The 18,929-nt window shown below is 46.2% G+C and overlaps 1 protein-coding gene across 1 annotated transcript in view; it reads left to right on the forward strand.

Annotated features, from left to right (window-relative positions):
• Positions 1–18,403, forward strand: part of LOC115480969 (transforming growth factor beta-2 proprotein-like) — a 47,961-nt gene extending 29,558 nt beyond the window's left edge. Inside the window, exons 4-7 of the mRNA XM_030219954.1 lie at positions 7,990–8,096; positions 10,221–10,351; positions 16,253–16,406; positions 17,890–18,403. Of these exons, the coding sequence (XP_030075814.1) occupies positions 7,990–8,096; positions 10,221–10,351; positions 16,253–16,406; positions 17,890–18,048 (551 nt within the window). The 3' untranslated portion in view covers positions 18,049–18,403. The remainder of the gene's footprint in view (positions 1–7,989; positions 8,097–10,220; positions 10,352–16,252; positions 16,407–17,889) is intronic.
• Positions 18,404–18,929: the final 526 nt, after the last annotated feature.

The raw sequence follows: 18,929 nt of genomic DNA on the forward strand, positions 1-18,929 counted from the left end.
TAGTGGGGCACTGGAGTAAGGGGGGGTTAGGACTCCCAGATATGCGGGTGTATAATCAGGCATGTCTTTTGAGACATCTGCGAGACTGGATTATGGGCACATCTGCTTTTACGGACGTGGGGATGGAGCGAGCGTACTTCCATCCATGGCATTTGAATTACTTATTACATGTCCCAAAGAAAGGGAAACTGCCTGGAAGAATCAGAGATAGTTTATTGTTGGGGCCTCTTTGGCATGTGTGGAGGGACTTGTTACAACGATGGGGCCAGGATCCCACCACTAGTATACTACTTCCGTTGGCGGGGAATGATGAGTTCCAGCCTGGGAGAGATAATGCAGTGTTCCGTAGATTGCAGGAACAAGGAGTGGAATTGTTAGAAAGTGTCATGCAGGAGGATGGCACCTTGATCTTTTGGGTGGACTTTCAGCAACGATGCTCAGGGGGAATGGCGGCGATGTTGGCTTATCGACAATTGTCACATTATGTGCGTAGTTTGCCCAAAGAAGGTCTGCTCCCTCGATTTGGGAGACAGCTCAAGGACTTTTTAGAGGGAGATGCACTGGGACAGACCTCAGTATCCTGGTTCTGTAAAGAGCTAGAGAAAGGGCGTCCGGAGAGGCAAGTGCTAGAGGTGGCGGACAAATGGAGTGTTGAAGCACAGTGCCAAATTCCTGAGAAGCTTATAAGGCAATCGTTGTTGGGAATAACGAGGGTGGTTCACAATGCAGAAATGCAAGAATGTCAGTATAGAATCCTTTATAGAGCCTATTTTTCCCCTAGAAGGGCTTTTCATGCAAAAGTAACTACTACTGATGCCTGCCTCAAGTGTAAGCAGGTTGGAGCTACGTTGACACATTGCCTATGGCAATGTAGATACATTAAAGGCTTTTGGTGGGGATTGGGTAGATACCTCAGTGGAGTTCTAGATCATCCAATAGTCATCACATTTGATAAAATGCTGTTAGGTATTCCTGGACGGTGGGGGGTGGATGCACGAGGGGACCAATTGTTTCTGAGTAAAGCATGCATAGTGGGGAAGAAGTGTATCCTTGGTCACTGGGTGCTGGACATGCCTCCTTCTCACTGGTACTGGAGGAATAGGGTACATCAACTGATGCTCTGGGAAGCGAGAGGGGCGCGACTGACACCAAAAAGGCAAAAGAGTTTTTTTAACTATATGGGGGAAATATATAAATACAGATATCGCCAAGAGCAACGTAGTCAAATACTGAATAGATTACCATGGGATATTGGAAGGGGCCAGAGGGAGTCAGAGGGGGGACATGCAAACAGGAATGGGAAGGGAGGAGGGGGAGGGAGCAAGTGTGGACTCATAAGGATGGAGGGTATATATTTAGTCGAATATAGGTAACCTGGTTGGAAGTATGGGTTGAGGGGGGAGGGGCATAGTTGGAGGGAGGACGAGGGATTGGAGGATACAGTAGTTGAAGGGGAACTATGATCTAATGTACTACCTATGAGAAGATGTAAATAGAGAGTGGGGAGGGGATGGAGGGGAAGGCCTGATAAACAAGTTTGATGGCTGTACGCTACCGTTTAGATCACCTGTTTATTGGTTTGTTGGTTTAAAACTGATTTCTTGTGCATTTGAAATGTGAGAGGGTGTTGTTAACTTGGACGTTCCTCAGTAAAGTGTTGACGTATAAATTTCTACAGTTGAGAGGGGGGAGGAGGGGGGAGAATAAATAAAAACTTGATGACTGTATAATGGATTTGTTAGAATGGCTTAATATGGAGAAATGTACACGGCTGTGGAAATTGTCTTTTAATGAAGAATTTATGCTTTCTGTTTGTCATCAATAAAAAACATTTAAACATAACAAGCAGTTAGTGGCACTAATTAGATTTAATTGAGACTTACACGCGTAAATTTAGGCATGGGATCTGCGCTTAAAATTTACACACGGCCTGAAAAAGTGGATGCAGAAATGGGAGGGTCATGGGCGTTTTGGGGTGGATCAGAGGGGTTTTGAATTATGTGCGTAATTATAAAATAATAGTACTCTGCGTGTGAATTTAGGCATTTGCATTTGCACGTGTCCCCCCCAAACCAGGGATATTTTTTAAGAACATAAGAGTTTTTTTTCATCTACCCCCACATCTTCTCCCTGTCCTCTGCGGCATCCCGGCATCTGCGCTCCTGTACTCTGAACTCTGTCCCCTAATGTGTTCAATGGTAGTTTCTTTCAGGCCCTGATTGGAGGACTGTCTCCGCACACGGGTGGGGGGGGGGGGGGGGGGGGGGGGGGGGGGGCGAATAATTTTAGGAGGAGATTTTAATTTAGTGTTTGACCCTCTAATGGATCGTTCTAATCTGGGTGTCCGGAGTTCGGGGGGAGGTTGTAGGGCACTATCGTCATTGTGTAAAGCTCTGGAGCTGATAGATGTGTGGAGGATGCTACACCCATCTGAAAAGGATTTCACTCATCTCTCACGGGCACATGGCTCTCAATCCCGAATTGACTATTTGTTTGTATCCAGATCCCTATTTTCTCAGGTGCAAAAGGCGGAGATGGGGCCTTATGCGGTATCTGATCACGCTCTGGTTGGCTGCTTTTGGTTGATAAGGCGAGAGGTCCGAGCAGTAAAATATGGCGTTATTCTCTGGAGCTTGGGCGGTGACTCGAGATTTCAAGCCTATCTGGAAGAGAGATGGGAAGATTATGTGTATCATAATGGAGGGCATGTGGATCAGCCAGCCCTTTTTTTGGGAAACAGCAAAGGCTATGTTGCACGGGGACATCATTTCTTATCAGCGCAACGCCTGAGAGCGAAAGATGGGGCAATTTTCCATTTGGGGGCTTTGGTGCAGAGGCTGAGGAGAGAATATGGGCGTTCTCCTACTTTGGGAAATAAGGAGGCCTGCTAGGGGCACAGAAAGAGTTGAACGAATTATTACATCAGAGAGCGGTTAAGACCCAAGCATATTATAAGTATCGCTTGTTTCAGTATGTCAATAAGGCGGGAAGTTTGTTGGCTAGGATGGTGCACAAAAAGGGGGGTGTTCACCGGGTGTTGCAGTTGAAGGCAAAGGACGGTCGAATGGTAAGAACAGATCGGGATATCGCAGATATGTTTGGTCAGTTCTACAAGGCGTTATATGCTGTTGATCTGGAAGTAGAATTGGACGGTGATATGTATTTGGACAATCTGGACTTGCCTCAGCTCTCCGCTTGTCAGCGGAGGCAGAGGAGTAGAGGAGTGGCCTAGTGGTTAGGGTGGTGGACTTTGGTCCTGGGGAACTGAGGAACTGAGTTCAATTCCCACTTCAGGCACAGGCAGCTCCTTGTGACTCTGGGCAAGGCACTTAACCCTCCCATTGCCCCATGTAAGCCGCATTGAGCCTGCCATGAGTGGGAAAACGCGGGGTACAAATGTAACAAAAAATATATATATATGCCCTTTACTGAGGGAGATTTAATGCTGGCCCTGCAACAGAGTGCATCACATAAGACTCTGGGACCAGACAGGTGTAGGGTAGAATTTTACAAACAATTTTTTGATAAGGTCAAAATGCCGTTAATATCTTTGTTCAATTCAATGGGTGCTCACTCAATCAATCCCAGATAATTTTTAAGTGGCCCAGATTGTTGTGATACCCAAAGTGGGAAAAGAACGTGGTAGAGCCGGAGTCTTATAGGCCTATTTCTTTTCTCAGTGTTGACGCGAAGTTATATGCCAAGGTCCTGCTAACAGGTTGGCAATGGTTTCTCCCGTCATTGGTTGATGTGTCCCAGGTGGGGTTTGTGAAGGGGCGGACCGCGGGTTAAAAATGTTAGATCTATTTTAACATCTTTAGAAGTTGTGACTCAGAGACGCCTCTCCTCACTCTTAGTCAGTTTTGACGCGAGAAGGCGTTCGAACAGAGTGAACTGGTCCTTCATGTTTGCAGTGTTAAGGCACTATGGTTTTTGACAAGTTTTTTATAGAGGACATACAGGTTTGTATTTGAGCCGCGGGCATATGTGTGGGTGAATGGAGAGTGTTCGGAGTCCTTTCGGATTTACAGAGGGACTAGGCAGGGCTTCCCCTATCCCCGCTATTGTTTGTTTTGTCTCTGGATCCCTTAATTCGTGAAATGGAGACACCATCCTGAAGATTAAGGGAAGTACCAATCGGAGCTCGGAATTTCTCCTTTCGCTTTTGCAGATGATTTGCTGGTACATCTTACTGAGCCACGTACCTCTTCGCCCGCTCTATTGGAACTTTTCGGGAATTTGGAGACTTTGCGGGGTTTCGGCTTAATTACACTAACCAGCTTATAATTGAAAAGAAAAACGCCTATATTGCGACCCAAATCGGGAGATAGACGTTTATCTCGCAAAAACGAATAAAGCGGTATAATTGAAAGCCGAATTTGGACGTTTTCAACTGCACTCCGTCGCGGATGCGGACAAAGTTGATGGGGGCGTGTCGAAGGCGTGGTGAAGGCGGAACTGGGGCGTGGTTATCGGGTGATCAGAGATGGGCGCCTTTCGCCGATAATGGAAGAAAAATATGTGTTTTAGCGAAAATTTAGGGCACTTTTCCTGGACCCTGTTTTTCCACGAATAAGGGCCCCAAAAAGTGCCCTAAATTACTACTACTACTACTACTATTTAGGATTTCTATAGCGCTACAAAGCATACGCAGCGCTGCACAAACATAGAAGAAAGACAGTCCCTGCTCAAGAGCTTACTATCTAATAGACAAAAAATAATAAAGTAAGCAAAATCAAATCATTAATGTGAACGGGAAGGAAGAGAGGAGGGTAGGTGGAGGCAAGTGGTTACAAGTGGTTTAGAGTCCAAAAGACAATGTTAAAGAGGTGGGTTTTCAGTCTAGATTTAAAGGTGGCCAGGATGGGGCAAGACGTAGGGGCCAGGAAGTTTATTCCAGGCGTAGGTGCAGCGAGACAGAAGGCGCGAAGTCTGGAGTTGGCAGTAGTGGAGATGGGAACAGATAGAAGGATTTATCCATGGAGCGGAGTGCACAGGAAGGGGTGTAGGGAAGGACGAGTGTGGAGAGATACTGGGAGCAGCAGAGTGAGTACATTTATAGGTTAGTAGAAGAAGTTTGAACAGGATGCGAAAACGGATAGGGAGCCAGTGAAGGGTCTTGAGGAGAGGGGTAGTATGAGTAAAGCGACCCTGGTGGAAGACGAGATGGGCAGCAGAGTTTTGAACCACTGGAGAGGGGAGAGGTGACTAAGTGAGGCCAGCAAGAAGCAGATTGCAGTAGTCTAAACGAGAGGTGACAAGGGTGTGGATGAGGGTTTTTGGTAGAGTTCTCGGAAAGAAAGGGGGCGGATTTTACGGATGTTGTAAAGAAAGAACGACAGGTCTTGGCAATCTGCTGGATATGAGCAGAGAAGGAGAGAGAAAGTCAAAGATGACCCCAAGGTTTCGAGCTGAGGAGACAGGGAGAATGAGAGAGCCATCAACAGAAATAGAAAACAGGGGGAGCGGGGAGGTGGGTTTGGGGGGGAAAATGACCAGATGACCAACTGGAGGGAATCGGGGGATGACCTCCCCTGATCCCCCAGTGTTCACAAACCCCCTCCCACCACAAAATATGCCGTTTCACAACTTTTTATTTTCACCCTCAAATGTCATTACCCACCTCCCTGGCAGCAGTATGCAGGTCACTGGAGCAGTTATTAGGGGGTGCAGTGGACTTCAGGCAGGTGGACCCAGGCCCATCCCCCCTCCCCACCTGTTACACTTGTGCTGGTAAATGGGAGCCCTCCAAACCGCCCCCCAAACTCACTGTACCCCACATGTAGGTGCCCCCCTTCACCCCTTAGGGCTATGGTAATGGTGTAGACTTGTGGGCGGTGGTTTTGAGGGGGGTTTGGGGGGCTCAACACCCAAGGGAAGGGTGCTATGCACCTGGGAGCTCTTTTACCTTTTTTTTTGTTTTTGTAAAAGTGCCCCTAGGGTGCCCGGTTGGTGTCCTGGCATGTGAGGGGGACCAGTGCAACTACGACTCCTGGCCCCTCCCACGAACAAATGCCTTGGATTTATTCGTTTTTTGAGCTGGGCGCTTCATTTCCATTATCACTGAAAACAAAAACGCCCAGCTCACAAATTGTCGAATAAAACATGGAAGTCTATTTTTTGTCGAAAATACGGTTCGGTCCGCCCCTTCATGGACCCGTTCTCGGAGATAAACGCCCATGGAGATAGACGTTTTTGTTCAATTATGCCCCTCTAAGTCTCTTGCGATACCTTCTGTGGATAGTATAAGGCAGGAGTGGGGATCGGAGTTCCCCGCTTCGCTGGGCGCAGGGATCTTTTAAATATCTGGGGTTACATTTAACCATGCGGGTTTCAGAGTTGTACCATCTGAATGTCTCTAGATTGTTGAAGGCTACAACGGAGAGGTTGCGTGCATGGATGTCTTTGCCATTGTCACTTAGTGGGCGGATCCAGTTGTTTAGAATGGTGGAATTCCCCAGACGGGTTTATCTGATGCAAATGCTGCCAGTTTATCTAACTAAGGGAGACCTGAATTTGTTTAGAAAGGCAATTAGACGTTTCTGTTGGGAGGAAAGAAAGCAAAGCTTCCGCTGAGTATGTTGCAGGGGTCATGGAGTGAGGGTGGCCTTGGATTACCAGATTTGAGGCGTTACAAACTGGGCTTGTCTTTACGTTATTTAAGTCGTTATATTAAACAAATTACTTTTCACACATCTAAATGACAGACTGTGTCATTCAGGTGTTAATTCAGGGCAGACCCTGAACTGTGACCAGTACAAAATCCAGATTCCTGAGATGAAATGTGTGATTGCTATTACAGAAAGTTATCACTCGCTGTGCTTCTGACTTCTTCAGAAGTTCCTCACAGGATACTTACTATGATATTTACTTGCTATATTATAATACTATTATATATAATATATTATATTATATATAAATAATATATATAATAAATATCTACTATAATAAAACTCACCCTCAACGTGCTGAGGACACTGACGTCAGTGAAGCCAAGCTCTGACTTCCTTCAAAAAGGTTTAAAGGTTCGTGGTGGTGAAGCCACCAAAATTGCTCCGGGCCCCGCCCTCGAGGGCGGAGAAATGGCAGAACAACGAAGGGGTTGGCAGGGAGGGAGGCAGGGAGGCGGGGGGGGGGTGGGAAATTGCTCCGGGCCCCGCCCTCGAGGGCGGAACAATGGCAGAACAACGAAGGGGTTAGCAGGGAGGGAGGGAGGGAATCGCTCTGGGCCCCGCCCTCGAGGGCGGAGCAATGGCAGAACAATGAAGGGGTTGGCAGGGAGGGAGGCAAGGAGGCAGGGGGTGGGAAATCGCTCCGGGCCCCGCCCTTGTGTCAAACGTTATGACGTTGGGGGCGGAGCAATGCCAGAACAACGAAGGGGTTGGCCAGGGAGGGAGGGGGGGTGTTGGCGAAGAAAACCTTGCTAGCGCCCGTTTCATTTGCTCTGAAACAGGCTTCTTTTACTAGTATATATATAATATATATATATATATATATATAATATATTATATATAATACTATGATATTTACTTGCTATATTACTATCATGCTCTATTATTATCATGTACCAAAGATCCTGCAATACTAAATATCTATTTTCTTATGTACCTCCACTATTCATGATGAAATGTAAGCCACATTGAGCCTGCAAAGAGGTGGGAAAATGTGGGTTACAAATGCAATAAATAAATAAATACTGTCTCATACCTTTCTCCTCTTCCTGCCTCACAGGACACTGTCTCATGCCATCTTCCTTTCCCTTCTTCACTGGCTTCTGTCTCACCCTTTCCTCCTCTCCCCACTTCACTATTTTCTATTTCGCCCCTTCCTCCTCTCCCTGTCTCACTGGTTCCCGCCTCACCCCTTCTTCTTCTCCCTGTTTCTTATGATCTTGCCTTACATCTTCTGCTTACTCTCTTCTTTTTTTAAACACTTTTCCCCTTTATTCTCCATATCTCAGTTTTCTTGTTTTCTGTTTTATATCTTTAGACAGGAACTTGGGGTTCAAGATCAGCGTTCACTGTCCCTGCTGCACTTACATCTCCTCCAGTAACAACATTGTTCCCAACAAAAGTGAAGAACTGGAGGCCCGATTTGTAGGTACGATGGGACGGACAGAACTGCTGGAGGCTCAATTTATGGTTTGAGCCTTAGTTTCTATCCCTATACTATTATTTGAATTTCAGGGGAGCTTCTCCCAATAGAAACTGTGTCCAGGGTAATAGGAGTGATCCTTGATACACTGTTACCTTAGTTAGAATCAAGTAAATTTCGATTAAGACAGTCAGTTATGTTCTATTAGGTCACTGTTTGATATGCAGCATTTTAGGGTCTTAGTTCAAGCTCTTACTCTAACCGCAGCTTGATTATTTGAATTTCTGCTAGATTACAACATAGAATTTTCTATTACAGAAAACTGCTGCTAAATTGATATTTAGATCCAGCAAATTGATGATTCAGCTTCATTGGCTGCCATTTCAAGCATGTGTTGAATTTAAAACTGATAGTTTCATTTATAAGATGCTTAAGAGTCTGGGTTCATATCATTTTACACAAATTATTACTTATACTGCAGTAAGACGTCAATCGCATTTTTCAACCTCACTTTTTTTTTTTAGTTTAAATTAAACATTCGTTTTAAGCATGTTTTGGATAAATCTTTTACATTTCAGGAGGTCAAAAACCTGGAATAATCTTCCACAACAGATGTATCTTATGTTCTTTTCTGAAAATAGTTTTATTTTCTAAATATTATGAAGTTTAATTTTATTTTATAGCGATTTTTATTATTGGGTTGATTTCATGGTTGTAAACTGCTCAGAATCAGTAAGAAATTGGGCAGGGTATAAACTTCCGGAAAAGAACAGAAAGGGGGATTGGAGGTTCAATTTGTGGGTACAATGGGATGGAAAGGGGAACAGGAGGCTTGCTTTGTGGGTATGATGGAATGAGAAGTGAAACTGGAAGGTGAATGTATGGGTATATGACAGTGGTTCCCAAACCTGGTCCCTGAAGGCACCCCAGCCAGTCAGGTTTCAAGAAATCTACAATGAATATTCATGAGAGAGATTTGCATTCAGTGGAGGCAGTGCATGCAAATCTCTCTCATGAATATTCATTGTGGGTATCCTGAAAATCTAACTGGCTCGGGTGCCTCTAGGACCAGGTTTGGGAACTACTGGTAGATGGAATTGGGAGAACTGGAGGCTCAATTTGTGTTTACAATGAAACAGGAAGAGGCATAAGGGACTCAATTTGTCAGTATGACTGGAAGGAAAGGGGAACTGGAGGACTGATTTGTGAGTGTAAGGGGAGGGGAGGGGAAACTAGAGGCTCAATTTGTGAGTGCAGCAGGAAAGAGGAAATTGGAGATTATTTGTGTGTACAATGGGACAGGAAAGGGAATTTGAGGTTCAGTTTGTGGTATGAGAGAATAGAAAGGGGATTGGAGGCTTGATTTGTGGGTACAATGGGATGGAAAACTGGAGGATAGATTTATGATGATGGAACAGGAAGAGAAATAAGGACTCAGTTTGTCAGTATGACGAGAAGGAAAGGGAAACTAGAGGTTCAATTTGTGCATATGATGGGATGGGTAGGGAATAGGAGATTTAATTTGTTACTAAGATGGGGGAGGAAGGAAAACTGGAGGCTCAGTTTATGAATACAATGGATCAGGAAGGGAACTGGAAGTGCAGGAAGTGCCCCATGCTATATGTATATTGACAGTAGGGTACAAGACATGGATTTCCAGTGATTATCTCCTGCCATGTGGCCATGGAGGAAACATTAGATCAGGGATTCACAGCCCAGTCCTTGGGACACACCCAGGCAGTCAGGTTTTCAGGATACCCAGAATAAATATTCATGAGATAGATTTGCATATAATGGAGGCAGTGCCTGCAAATTTATCTCACGAAACCAGGTGGGCTGGGTGTGTCCCACGGACAGAGTCGAGAATCCCTGCATTAGATCAATCTGGAACAGATTTTTCGACAAGGAAGTACCTGTAATTTCATGTCATGGCTGGGATGCCTTATGCCAACAATGACCACAACCCTAGGGAAAGTCAGATCTCCTTACACAAGCTATCAAAAATGCAGATCTTCTAGAGCACAACCTGAAGAACTGAGGGCCTCTTCTCTCTGAGTTTTAGCTAGGCCAGTAATCCTTGTGTGCTCTCTAGGCCTTGATGATGGACTCATCATGGATTTCCCTAGGCTAAGTGGAAGCAGGACCTCAGCTCCAAAATGCCACATCTGATCCTGACACTCTTGCCATCCTACCGCCGTGAGACATCACAGAAGAGTCAGCGGAAGCGGCGAGCTGCAGAGACACCTACCTGCACCAGGTGAGTGAGGTGGGGCAGGTCTGTATCATTGTCAGAATGCATTTCAGAAGTGGAAACAGCAGCCTCAAGAAGGTTCTAGGGAAGGCAAGAGGGAGTGTTTGTCCATGACATAAATCTGATCTGCCAGTATTCTGAAATTAAGACATGGTGAAAGCACAGAAAAGGAAACCTCTGAGACCCAAGATCCAGCCCCAACACAGTCCACTAGTTGGACATGACATAGCCCTCTCTGAGCTTAAATATTCTTTGTGAGCTTTCTAAAGCAGCAGATATAAACAGAATGGAGTCAGTCACTGGTCTCTCTAAGCTGAGCGGAAGTCCTCCAACAGCACTGCTGCCAGTAGGGGGCCGCGGTACATCAATATTGTATTTTCAATCACTAGGAGCAGGCAGGCTCTCTGGAGTCCTGCAGGGCTTGCCTGTCTCACTATTGAAAAAGTGATGGTGGAAACAGAACCCCCCCACTGGCAGGACTGTAGGTGGAGGACTCACGCTCAGCTTAGAGGGAACAGTGCAGTCAGTCCTAAGAGTGGCTCTAAAATAATCATTAGTCTTAATCATAAAGCATATGGGAACGAACTTTATGATCTCATGGGGTTGATATTCAGCTGGCAGCGCTCAACATTTTGCTGACTGCCGTTGGCGTTATGTCCAGAAACTGAATTCCAGGTCAAGGCCAGGTCCGGGCATTGATTTCCAGGTTTGTAGAGCTGGGAAAGTGTAATATTCAGCACTTAACTGGCTATGGGGCGCCGCATGAGGATAGGACTGATTTATATGCAGACCTATTTATGTGGTTATCTTGGCTGGTTGTCCAGACTCCGCCCCTGAAACGCCCCCAAATAGCCAGTTTTGAGATAGGCGCTAACAGAACATTTCCAGCAGTTCTAATAGTTAAGTGCTGCTGGAAAATGACCAGTTAGCCCCAAAGCAAGCGCTGTAACTGCCAGAAGCCCTTTCTGGCTAGTTAAATTGCTTTGAATATAGACCCAAATATGTATAGTTAGGAAGAAAAGAAGGCAAGGGGAGATATGAGAGAGACATTTAAATACTTCTGTGGCATAAATGCACAAAAGAGGCGAGTCTGTCATCTGAAAGGAAGCTCTGGAACTAGGGGTCATAGGATGAGGATTAAAGTGGTAGACTCAGGAGTATTCTGACAAAATGTTTCTGTATAGAAAGGGTATTGGCAGGGTTGCTGTTACACATTCAGGTGCTCAGGCCAGAAACTGGGGAGGGGGCCCCAAAGCTGGTCTTCAACCTATGCCTTCTTCAGCTTGAGGCAGGTTTGAGGGCCCCTTGCAGTGTGGGGGCCCAGGGCAAGTGCCTGTTTGCCCCTAATGCCGGCCCTGGGTATTGGGCATATGGAATGGCCTCCCAGAGGAGGTGGAGCCATGGACAGTATCTGAATTCAAGAAAGCATGGGACTAGCACAGAGGATCTCTAAGGAGAGGAAGGGATTGTAGTGTTCACTAGTTGGTGAGGAAGAGCAGATTGACTAGCCATATTTTCTGGTTTCTCTATAAGTTGCCCAAAGTTGGGATGGGGTGGATCCCAGATCCACGTATAAACTAGTTAGCTAATTAAGTGCAAACAATCATAATTGGTGTTAACAAGCATTTAATTGGCAGTAATTAGGAGTTACATGCTGATTTGTCCTACGCTCTATTCTATAACATGCATGCCTATGTTTCATAGGTTGCAACTCAAAAGGGGGGTGTGGCCATGGGAGGGGCATGGGCAGGTCAGGTGGTGGTCCCTTGTTATAGAATACTTGTGTTTGTTCACCTAACTGCTCGCACCAAAGTTAGGTGCAAAGGGCTGGATTCTCTATATGGCACCTGAAAATTCCACGTGGAAAAAAAGTATGCTTAGGCGCATTGTCTAAATCACGCCTATATTTTATTGAATCGGCTTAAATTTCCGCATGCCGAGCACCTCTCCACATGACAAAATTTAGTCGCAGCCATTTACGCCATGTTTTACTTGGTGTAAATCCCAACGCCTAAATTAGGTACAGAGCGGGGTATTCTATAACAAGGTGCATGTATTTTAGAAATGCCCATGCCCTGCCCCACGGCCGCGCTCCCTTTTCAACTATGTGACTTAGAATTTAAGCGCACTACGTTACAGAATACGCTTAGCGAGTGGTGCGTGTAAATCTTAATGCCAATTAGTATTGATAATTGCTTGTTAACATCCAGTTGACAGCGCTGATTAGCTAGTTAACCAATTAAGCTACGTGCACTGTTATAGAATATGCTTCGATTTCCACACGGAAGTTAAGGAGCAATATGTTGAATCCCAGGGAAAATGCGCACTAAGCTAGTATTCTGTAAAGGTTGCTCAGCGTAGAGTGTCCTTTACAGAATACTAGCTTAGCGCAGATGATAATGGCACCTACCTTTGAGCACCATTTACTGAATCTGACCCATTTTCTTTGTCTGTCATCATTCTCTATGGAGGCCAATATTCAAAGTGATTTGGGGGCAGACGAGGCTTCTGCCCACTTAAATCACGCTCAGTGGACTGGCTGCTAATACTCAGTGGAACTTAACCAGGCAGTGCCACTCAATATCTGCTCCAACCACATACACTACAGCCAAGCAGTGAAAAGGCATTTCAGAGGTAGAATCGGGGAGGAGAGTGGAGGTATGTGAGTGCCAGCAATATTCAGTGCTGGTGCCCACAAAGCTAAGCAACCAGATAGGACTGCACAAATAGCTGTCCAATCTTTGGTCACTTAACTATGCGGGTGTCGGGCTGAACATCAACCAGTACCTGCATAACTTCCTTGTATAGGCCTGAAGCTGTATCTGGCCTCCCCTCTCTTCCACCCCCTGAATATGAGCTGGCCCCCCTTCCTGGATCCCCCTCTCAATCAAGAGTCCCCTTCTGGACCCCACCATCAAAAATGTGCTTCCTCCTGGCACTCTCCAACTAACAACAGGGCCCCCTCCTGAAATCCCCCACCTGTAGGCCCCCTGGGCCTAGAGGTCAAGGCAGCCATTTTGAGGCCAGAACTGCCATTCACCTGAGAGAAAGGGGATCACTCACTACCCTGCTGAACCATCAAGGTTAGTAAGATAGGCCAGGGGCCTACAGGTGTGGGGGGGGGGGGGGGGGACTTCAGGAGGGGACACTGCTGTTGGTTGGAGGAGGGCAGGAAGGAGCACTGTTGTTGATTTCAGAGGTTCAGGAGGGGTCACTGTTGTTGGATGGGGGGGTAGGTGGGGGCACAGTTATTGGTTGAGAGGAGGGCTTCCTTTGATATCCCTTTATATGGTTTTTGCTTATATTCAGCTGGGAGTGCAGAATATTGGCTGGGATCTGCATACTCCCAGTGACCTGCACATGTCCAATGAGACCTGGATATTCAATGCTAGTGGCCCAGCATTATTGTTATTATTATTATTATTATTTATTGCATTTGTATCCCACATTATCCCACCTATTTGCAGGCTCAATGTGGCTTACATAGTTTTGTTATGACATTGTCATTACAGAATATCAGATACAGTTAGTAGTGTGTAGAGATAAGTAGGGAAGAAAAGAGGAAGTGATTAGGCGGGTGATAGTAGAAGTGGATTTTCCTAACTGGTTGGGTTGGGAAAGTGAATTAGTGAAGCTGTTGGCTCTCGTTGTAGGCCTTGTTGAAGAAGTATGTCTTCAGAGATTTGCGAAAGTTATTTGTTCGACAATTGATTTCAGGTCTGTGGGTAGAGCATTCCATATTTGCGTGCTCATGTAGGAGAAGGTAGTGGCATGCATCAGCTTGTATTTTAGTCCTTTACAGCTGGGGAAATTCAAATTGAGAAATTTGTGGGATGTTCTTGTGGCGTTTCTGGGAGGTAGGCCCACTAGGTTCAGCATGTAGATCGGGGCGTCTGCATGAATAATTTTGTGTACAATCGTACATATTTGAACGCAATGCGTTCTTTAAGTGGAAGCCAGTGCAGTTTCTCTCATAGGGGTGTTGCACTTTCATATTTAGTTTTTCCAAATATGAGTCTGGCGGCAGTGTTCTGGGCTGTTTGGAGTTTTTTAATAGTTTGTTCTTTGCAGCCCGCATATAGTGCGTTGCAGTAATCCAGATGGCTTATTACCATTGACTGTACCAGGGTGCGGAAGACGTATCTCGGAAAGAATGGTTTTACTCTTTTGAGTTTCCACATGGTGTGGAACATCTTTTTCGTCGTGTTCTTCACGTGGGTATCGAGAGTGAGGTTTCGATCAATAGTAACTCGAGAATTTCAGGTTTTGTGAGACTGGAAGAGAGCAGTATGGTGTGATTATGGTAGAGAAGTGTTTTGTGTTATGTTGGGAGGTGAGTACAAGACATTGTATTTTTTCTGCGTTAAGTTTTAGTTGGAATGCATCCGCCCAGGTGTGCATGATTTGAAGGCTTTGGTTGATCTCGTTGGTGATTTCATTTAGATCATGTCTGAACGAGATGTAGATAGTGACATCGTCTGCAAATATGTAAGGATTGAGGTTTTGAATGGCTAGCAGTTTGGCTAACGGTATCATCATTAGGTTGAATAAGGTTGGTGATGGGGGGAATCCTTGGGGTACTGCACATTCGGGTGTCCATGGGGGTGATCTGTCCGCGTTTGTTGTTACTTGGTATGATCTTGTGGTTAGGAATCCTTTAAACCATTTGATTACTGTGCCTCCTACTCCGAAGTATTCTAGTATATGTAATAGTATTTCATGATTAACCATGTCGAAGGCACTGGACATGTCGAATTGTAGGACGAGTATGTTGTTACCAGTTGCGATTGCTTGTTTGAATGAATTCATTGCGGCTACTAGAACAGTTTCTGCGCTGTGGTTTGTCCGAAATCCTGATTGAGATTCGTGCAGGATTGAGTGTTTATTTAGGTATTCAGTGAGTTGTTTCGTCACTATGCCTTCCATGAGTTTGGTTATGAGTGGGATAGATGCTACTGGGCGGTAGTTGGTTAAGTCCATTGTGTTCTTCTTAGCATCTTTCGGTAGCGGAGTTAGTAGGATGTTTCCTTTATCCGTGGGGAAGAGCCCATTTTGAAGCCTGTGATTTACGTGGTTCATGAGGTCTGTTTTGAATTGTTTGGGTGTGGATCTTATTAGACTATTAGGGCATATGTCTAATTTGCATTGTGATTTGGCGTATTTTCCGAGCCAATGTGAGATTTCCTTTGATGAGAGCTTGTCAAAGTTGGTCCATTGAATGTCCAGGTCTAATTTGGCCAGCAGTCATCAATGCTTAAAAAAATACTGACCACTGTCAGCCAGGGCTGCCGAGAGACTGAACCGGGGCAGGGCCTCCGCTGCCCCTCCCACAATCGTCGTCTGCTGCCACCCCCTCCGATCACTGCCACCCTCCCCCCATCGCTGCCGCAACAGGATTGAATTGAAATACCTTAGTTGGCGGGGATCCCAAGACCCTGCCAACAGAAGACATCTTCCTTCAGCGCTGACTGCCTGCCCCTGCAGCTGCTTTTCCTCTCAGGTCATGCTTGGTTTCAAAACCGAGCATGCGCGCCTGAAAGGAAAAGCAGTTGCTCAGCAATGGGCAGAAGAGCAGCACTGGAGGAAGCTCTGGGTCTTCTCCAGCCCCCAAGGGGGGCCCGGTGCCGGAGTTTTCTCTCTCCCTCTCCTGTCGGGATGCGATCACTCGGGTCCCGTCAGGAGCAGGAGAGAGAGACCCCGGTGCCGGGCCCCTGAGGCCCGCACATGGGGAATTTTGCCTCCCCTGCCCCCCTCTCAGCGGCCCTGCTGCCAGGTGAATATCGGGGGGATATATTTCTATGTAAGTTATGAGCACATAGTCAGTGCTATATTAATAATTATTACCCATTAGGCTCTATGCATTTCTGTATTTCCCCTCCTAATCCTCCCATGTCCCTCTCTTGATAGGAGCACTGACCAGGGGTGCTGCCTTCGTTCCCTCTTCATTGATTTTCGAAAGGATCTAAATTGGAAATGGATCCATGAGCCTAAGGGTTACAAGGCCAACTTCTGTGCCGGGAACTGCCCATACCTATGGAGTGCTGACACACAATACAACATGGTGGGTGAGAGAACAAAGCACCTAAATCATCCTCACAAATGCAGAACACAGTTTTGGTAGATTGAAATATCTATGAAATGGAGACAGGCAAGGATTAGTGCAGTTAGCCCCAAGCAGTGGCATAGCCATTGGGGGCCTGGGCTCCTCCAATTTGGGTTCATGCCCCCAAAATTGAGGCGCTGTTTGCTGCTTTGGCCGGCAGGGGTCCTCTGCCACCTGAAGCCTGGCAGTTGATGGTGCTTTTTCTGGGCCACCACAGTGCCCCCCCATACACATGCTTGGCTTTTGTGAAACTGAGCAAGTGTGAGAGAGGCCCCCCCCCCAGTGTATGCATGAAAACCTAGTATGTGTAGGGGGCAGGCTTCTCCTGTGTACACTCAGTTTGGTGAAATCTGAGCACGTGTGGGGATGTGGGGCCTTGAGTTGCAGCCCAGGAAAAGCACCACCAACTGTCAGGCTATGGGTGGCAGAGAGCTTGGGGTTGCAGGGGGTTCAGGGAAGGTGGGGCAAAGTTTTGTGCCCCTACCCCTACTTTGGGCTCAGACCTCCCCAAAACCTGAGGTCCTGGCCCCAAGACTGATGAGGGTGAGGGGACACTGGAACTAGATTGGCTAGATTGCAGCAGGAGAGATTTAGGTCAGATGCTAAGATGAACGTTATAACCTTGAGGTCAGTTAATTACTAGAATTAATTACCCATTAAGGTGGTAGATTTCTTACTTGAGGGTTTTAAGAGCAGATCGCATAGACTTATTGAGATCTGTTCTACTCGCTCTCTCTGATTTTCTATGACCTCTTGATATCCCTTCCTCTGATTATCTGTGACCTCTTGGATTCCTTCCACTTCTCTTTCTCTGATTTTCTATTGAGGTCCCTTGAGCTTTCTCTTCCTCTGATTCTTGATGATCTCTGAAGGCCACTTTCAGCCCTCTCATTCTCTATGACCTCTTGAGATCCCTTCCATTCCTCTCTTTCTTTGACTTTCTATATCCTCTTGAGGTCCCTTCCAGCCTTCTCTTTCTCTGGTTTTTCCAGTCCTCTCATTCTCTGATTCTCTGTGATCTCTTGAGGTCCTTTCTAGCCTGTTCTTCCTCTGATTCTTGATTATCTCTTGAGGTCCCTTCCAGTCCTCTTGCTCTCTGATTCTCTATGACTTCCTAAGATCCCTTTCACTTCTCTGTTTTTCTGATTTTTGATGACCTCTTGAGGCCCCTTCCAGCCCTCTAGTTCTAAGATTCTCTATGTCATCTTGAGGCTCCTTTCACTTTTCTCTTTCTCTGATTTTCTGTAACTTCTTGATATCCCTTGAGGTCCCTCCTAGCCTTCTCTTTCTCCAGTTTTTGATTACATATTGAGATCTCTTTCTTGATGACCTCTTGATATCCCTTCCTCCTTTTCTCAATTAAGTTCTCTTCTGGCCTGGTCTTTCAATGGTGGTATCAAAGTGCTCTAAGATAGCACGTATTCTCTTCCTTTATCCACAGGTCCTCCCTCTCTACAACAAGATGAACCCTGATGCTTCAGTTACCCCCTGCTGTGTCCCCCAGGACCTGGAACCTCTCACTATCATTTACTATGTGGGCCGGACCCCCAAGGTGGAACAGCTGTCCAACATGGTGGTGAAATCATGCAAGTGTCGGTAGTGAGGAGGAGCTGAGCTTTCTGGACAGAAGGTAGAGAAAGGGCTGGGGAGACAAAAGCAATCATCCCCAATAATCAGGAAACAAAAGATACATGGAGGGAAGAAACTGGAAAAGTGGCTGAAATAGCTTAGCCCCTTGATAAGCCCTCCTCCTCACTCCATGAAAAGCCAACTTCTTGGAGAATCCAAGCAGAACTGACACAGTCTGACCCATACGGCATTATTTAATTTCCTATGCTGTGTTCTTTTGCTTTTGGTATTTGTTGATTTATGATAGTCTTTGTAGACATTAAAGGCAGTGGTGGAGGCCTCAGGGGATGAGAGCGGATACAAATGGACTGTTTTGCTGAATAAATTGTTTCCTTCACTGCTCTCTTGGTCCTTTTTCTGCTGCATACCACATATTGTGGCATTTGCAGAAGCCTGAACTTGAGCTCTGACTTTTAAACATGCAGTGTATCTCTCTCCACTTTCTCCTGCTCACATCTCCCAGGGTCTCCTTGCCCTCTTTCCCCTCCTCCTGCTGGATCCTCTCAACCTCTCACCCCTCTCCTTCTGTACTCTCCCTCCCATTCTCTGTCTTTCCCCCTCATCCCCTCCAGCTGGATCCTTTCAATCTCTCCTGACTCTCTCTCTTAGCCTTTCCCTGCTGAACCAATCCTGGCATCTCCCAGGATCTCTCTCTCTCCCCTCTCCTGCTCCGAGTGTCTCTCTTGCTATTTCCCTACCCCTAGCATCTCACCCCATTTCTGCTAAACCTACTCCTTAGTATCTCCCAAGATCTCCCAGCATTCCCTCCCCACCTCTCTTATGCTGTATGCTCCCACTTTTCCTAATTTCTCCCTCTCAACTCTCTTGCTGTACCCTCCCACTGCCTCCCAG

Source organism: Microcaecilia unicolor, chromosome 11 (genome assembly GCF_901765095.1).
Source record: "Microcaecilia unicolor chromosome 11, aMicUni1.1, whole genome shotgun sequence".
In the NCBI taxonomy this organism is placed as follows: domain Eukaryota; kingdom Metazoa; phylum Chordata; class Amphibia; order Gymnophiona; family Siphonopidae; genus Microcaecilia; species Microcaecilia unicolor.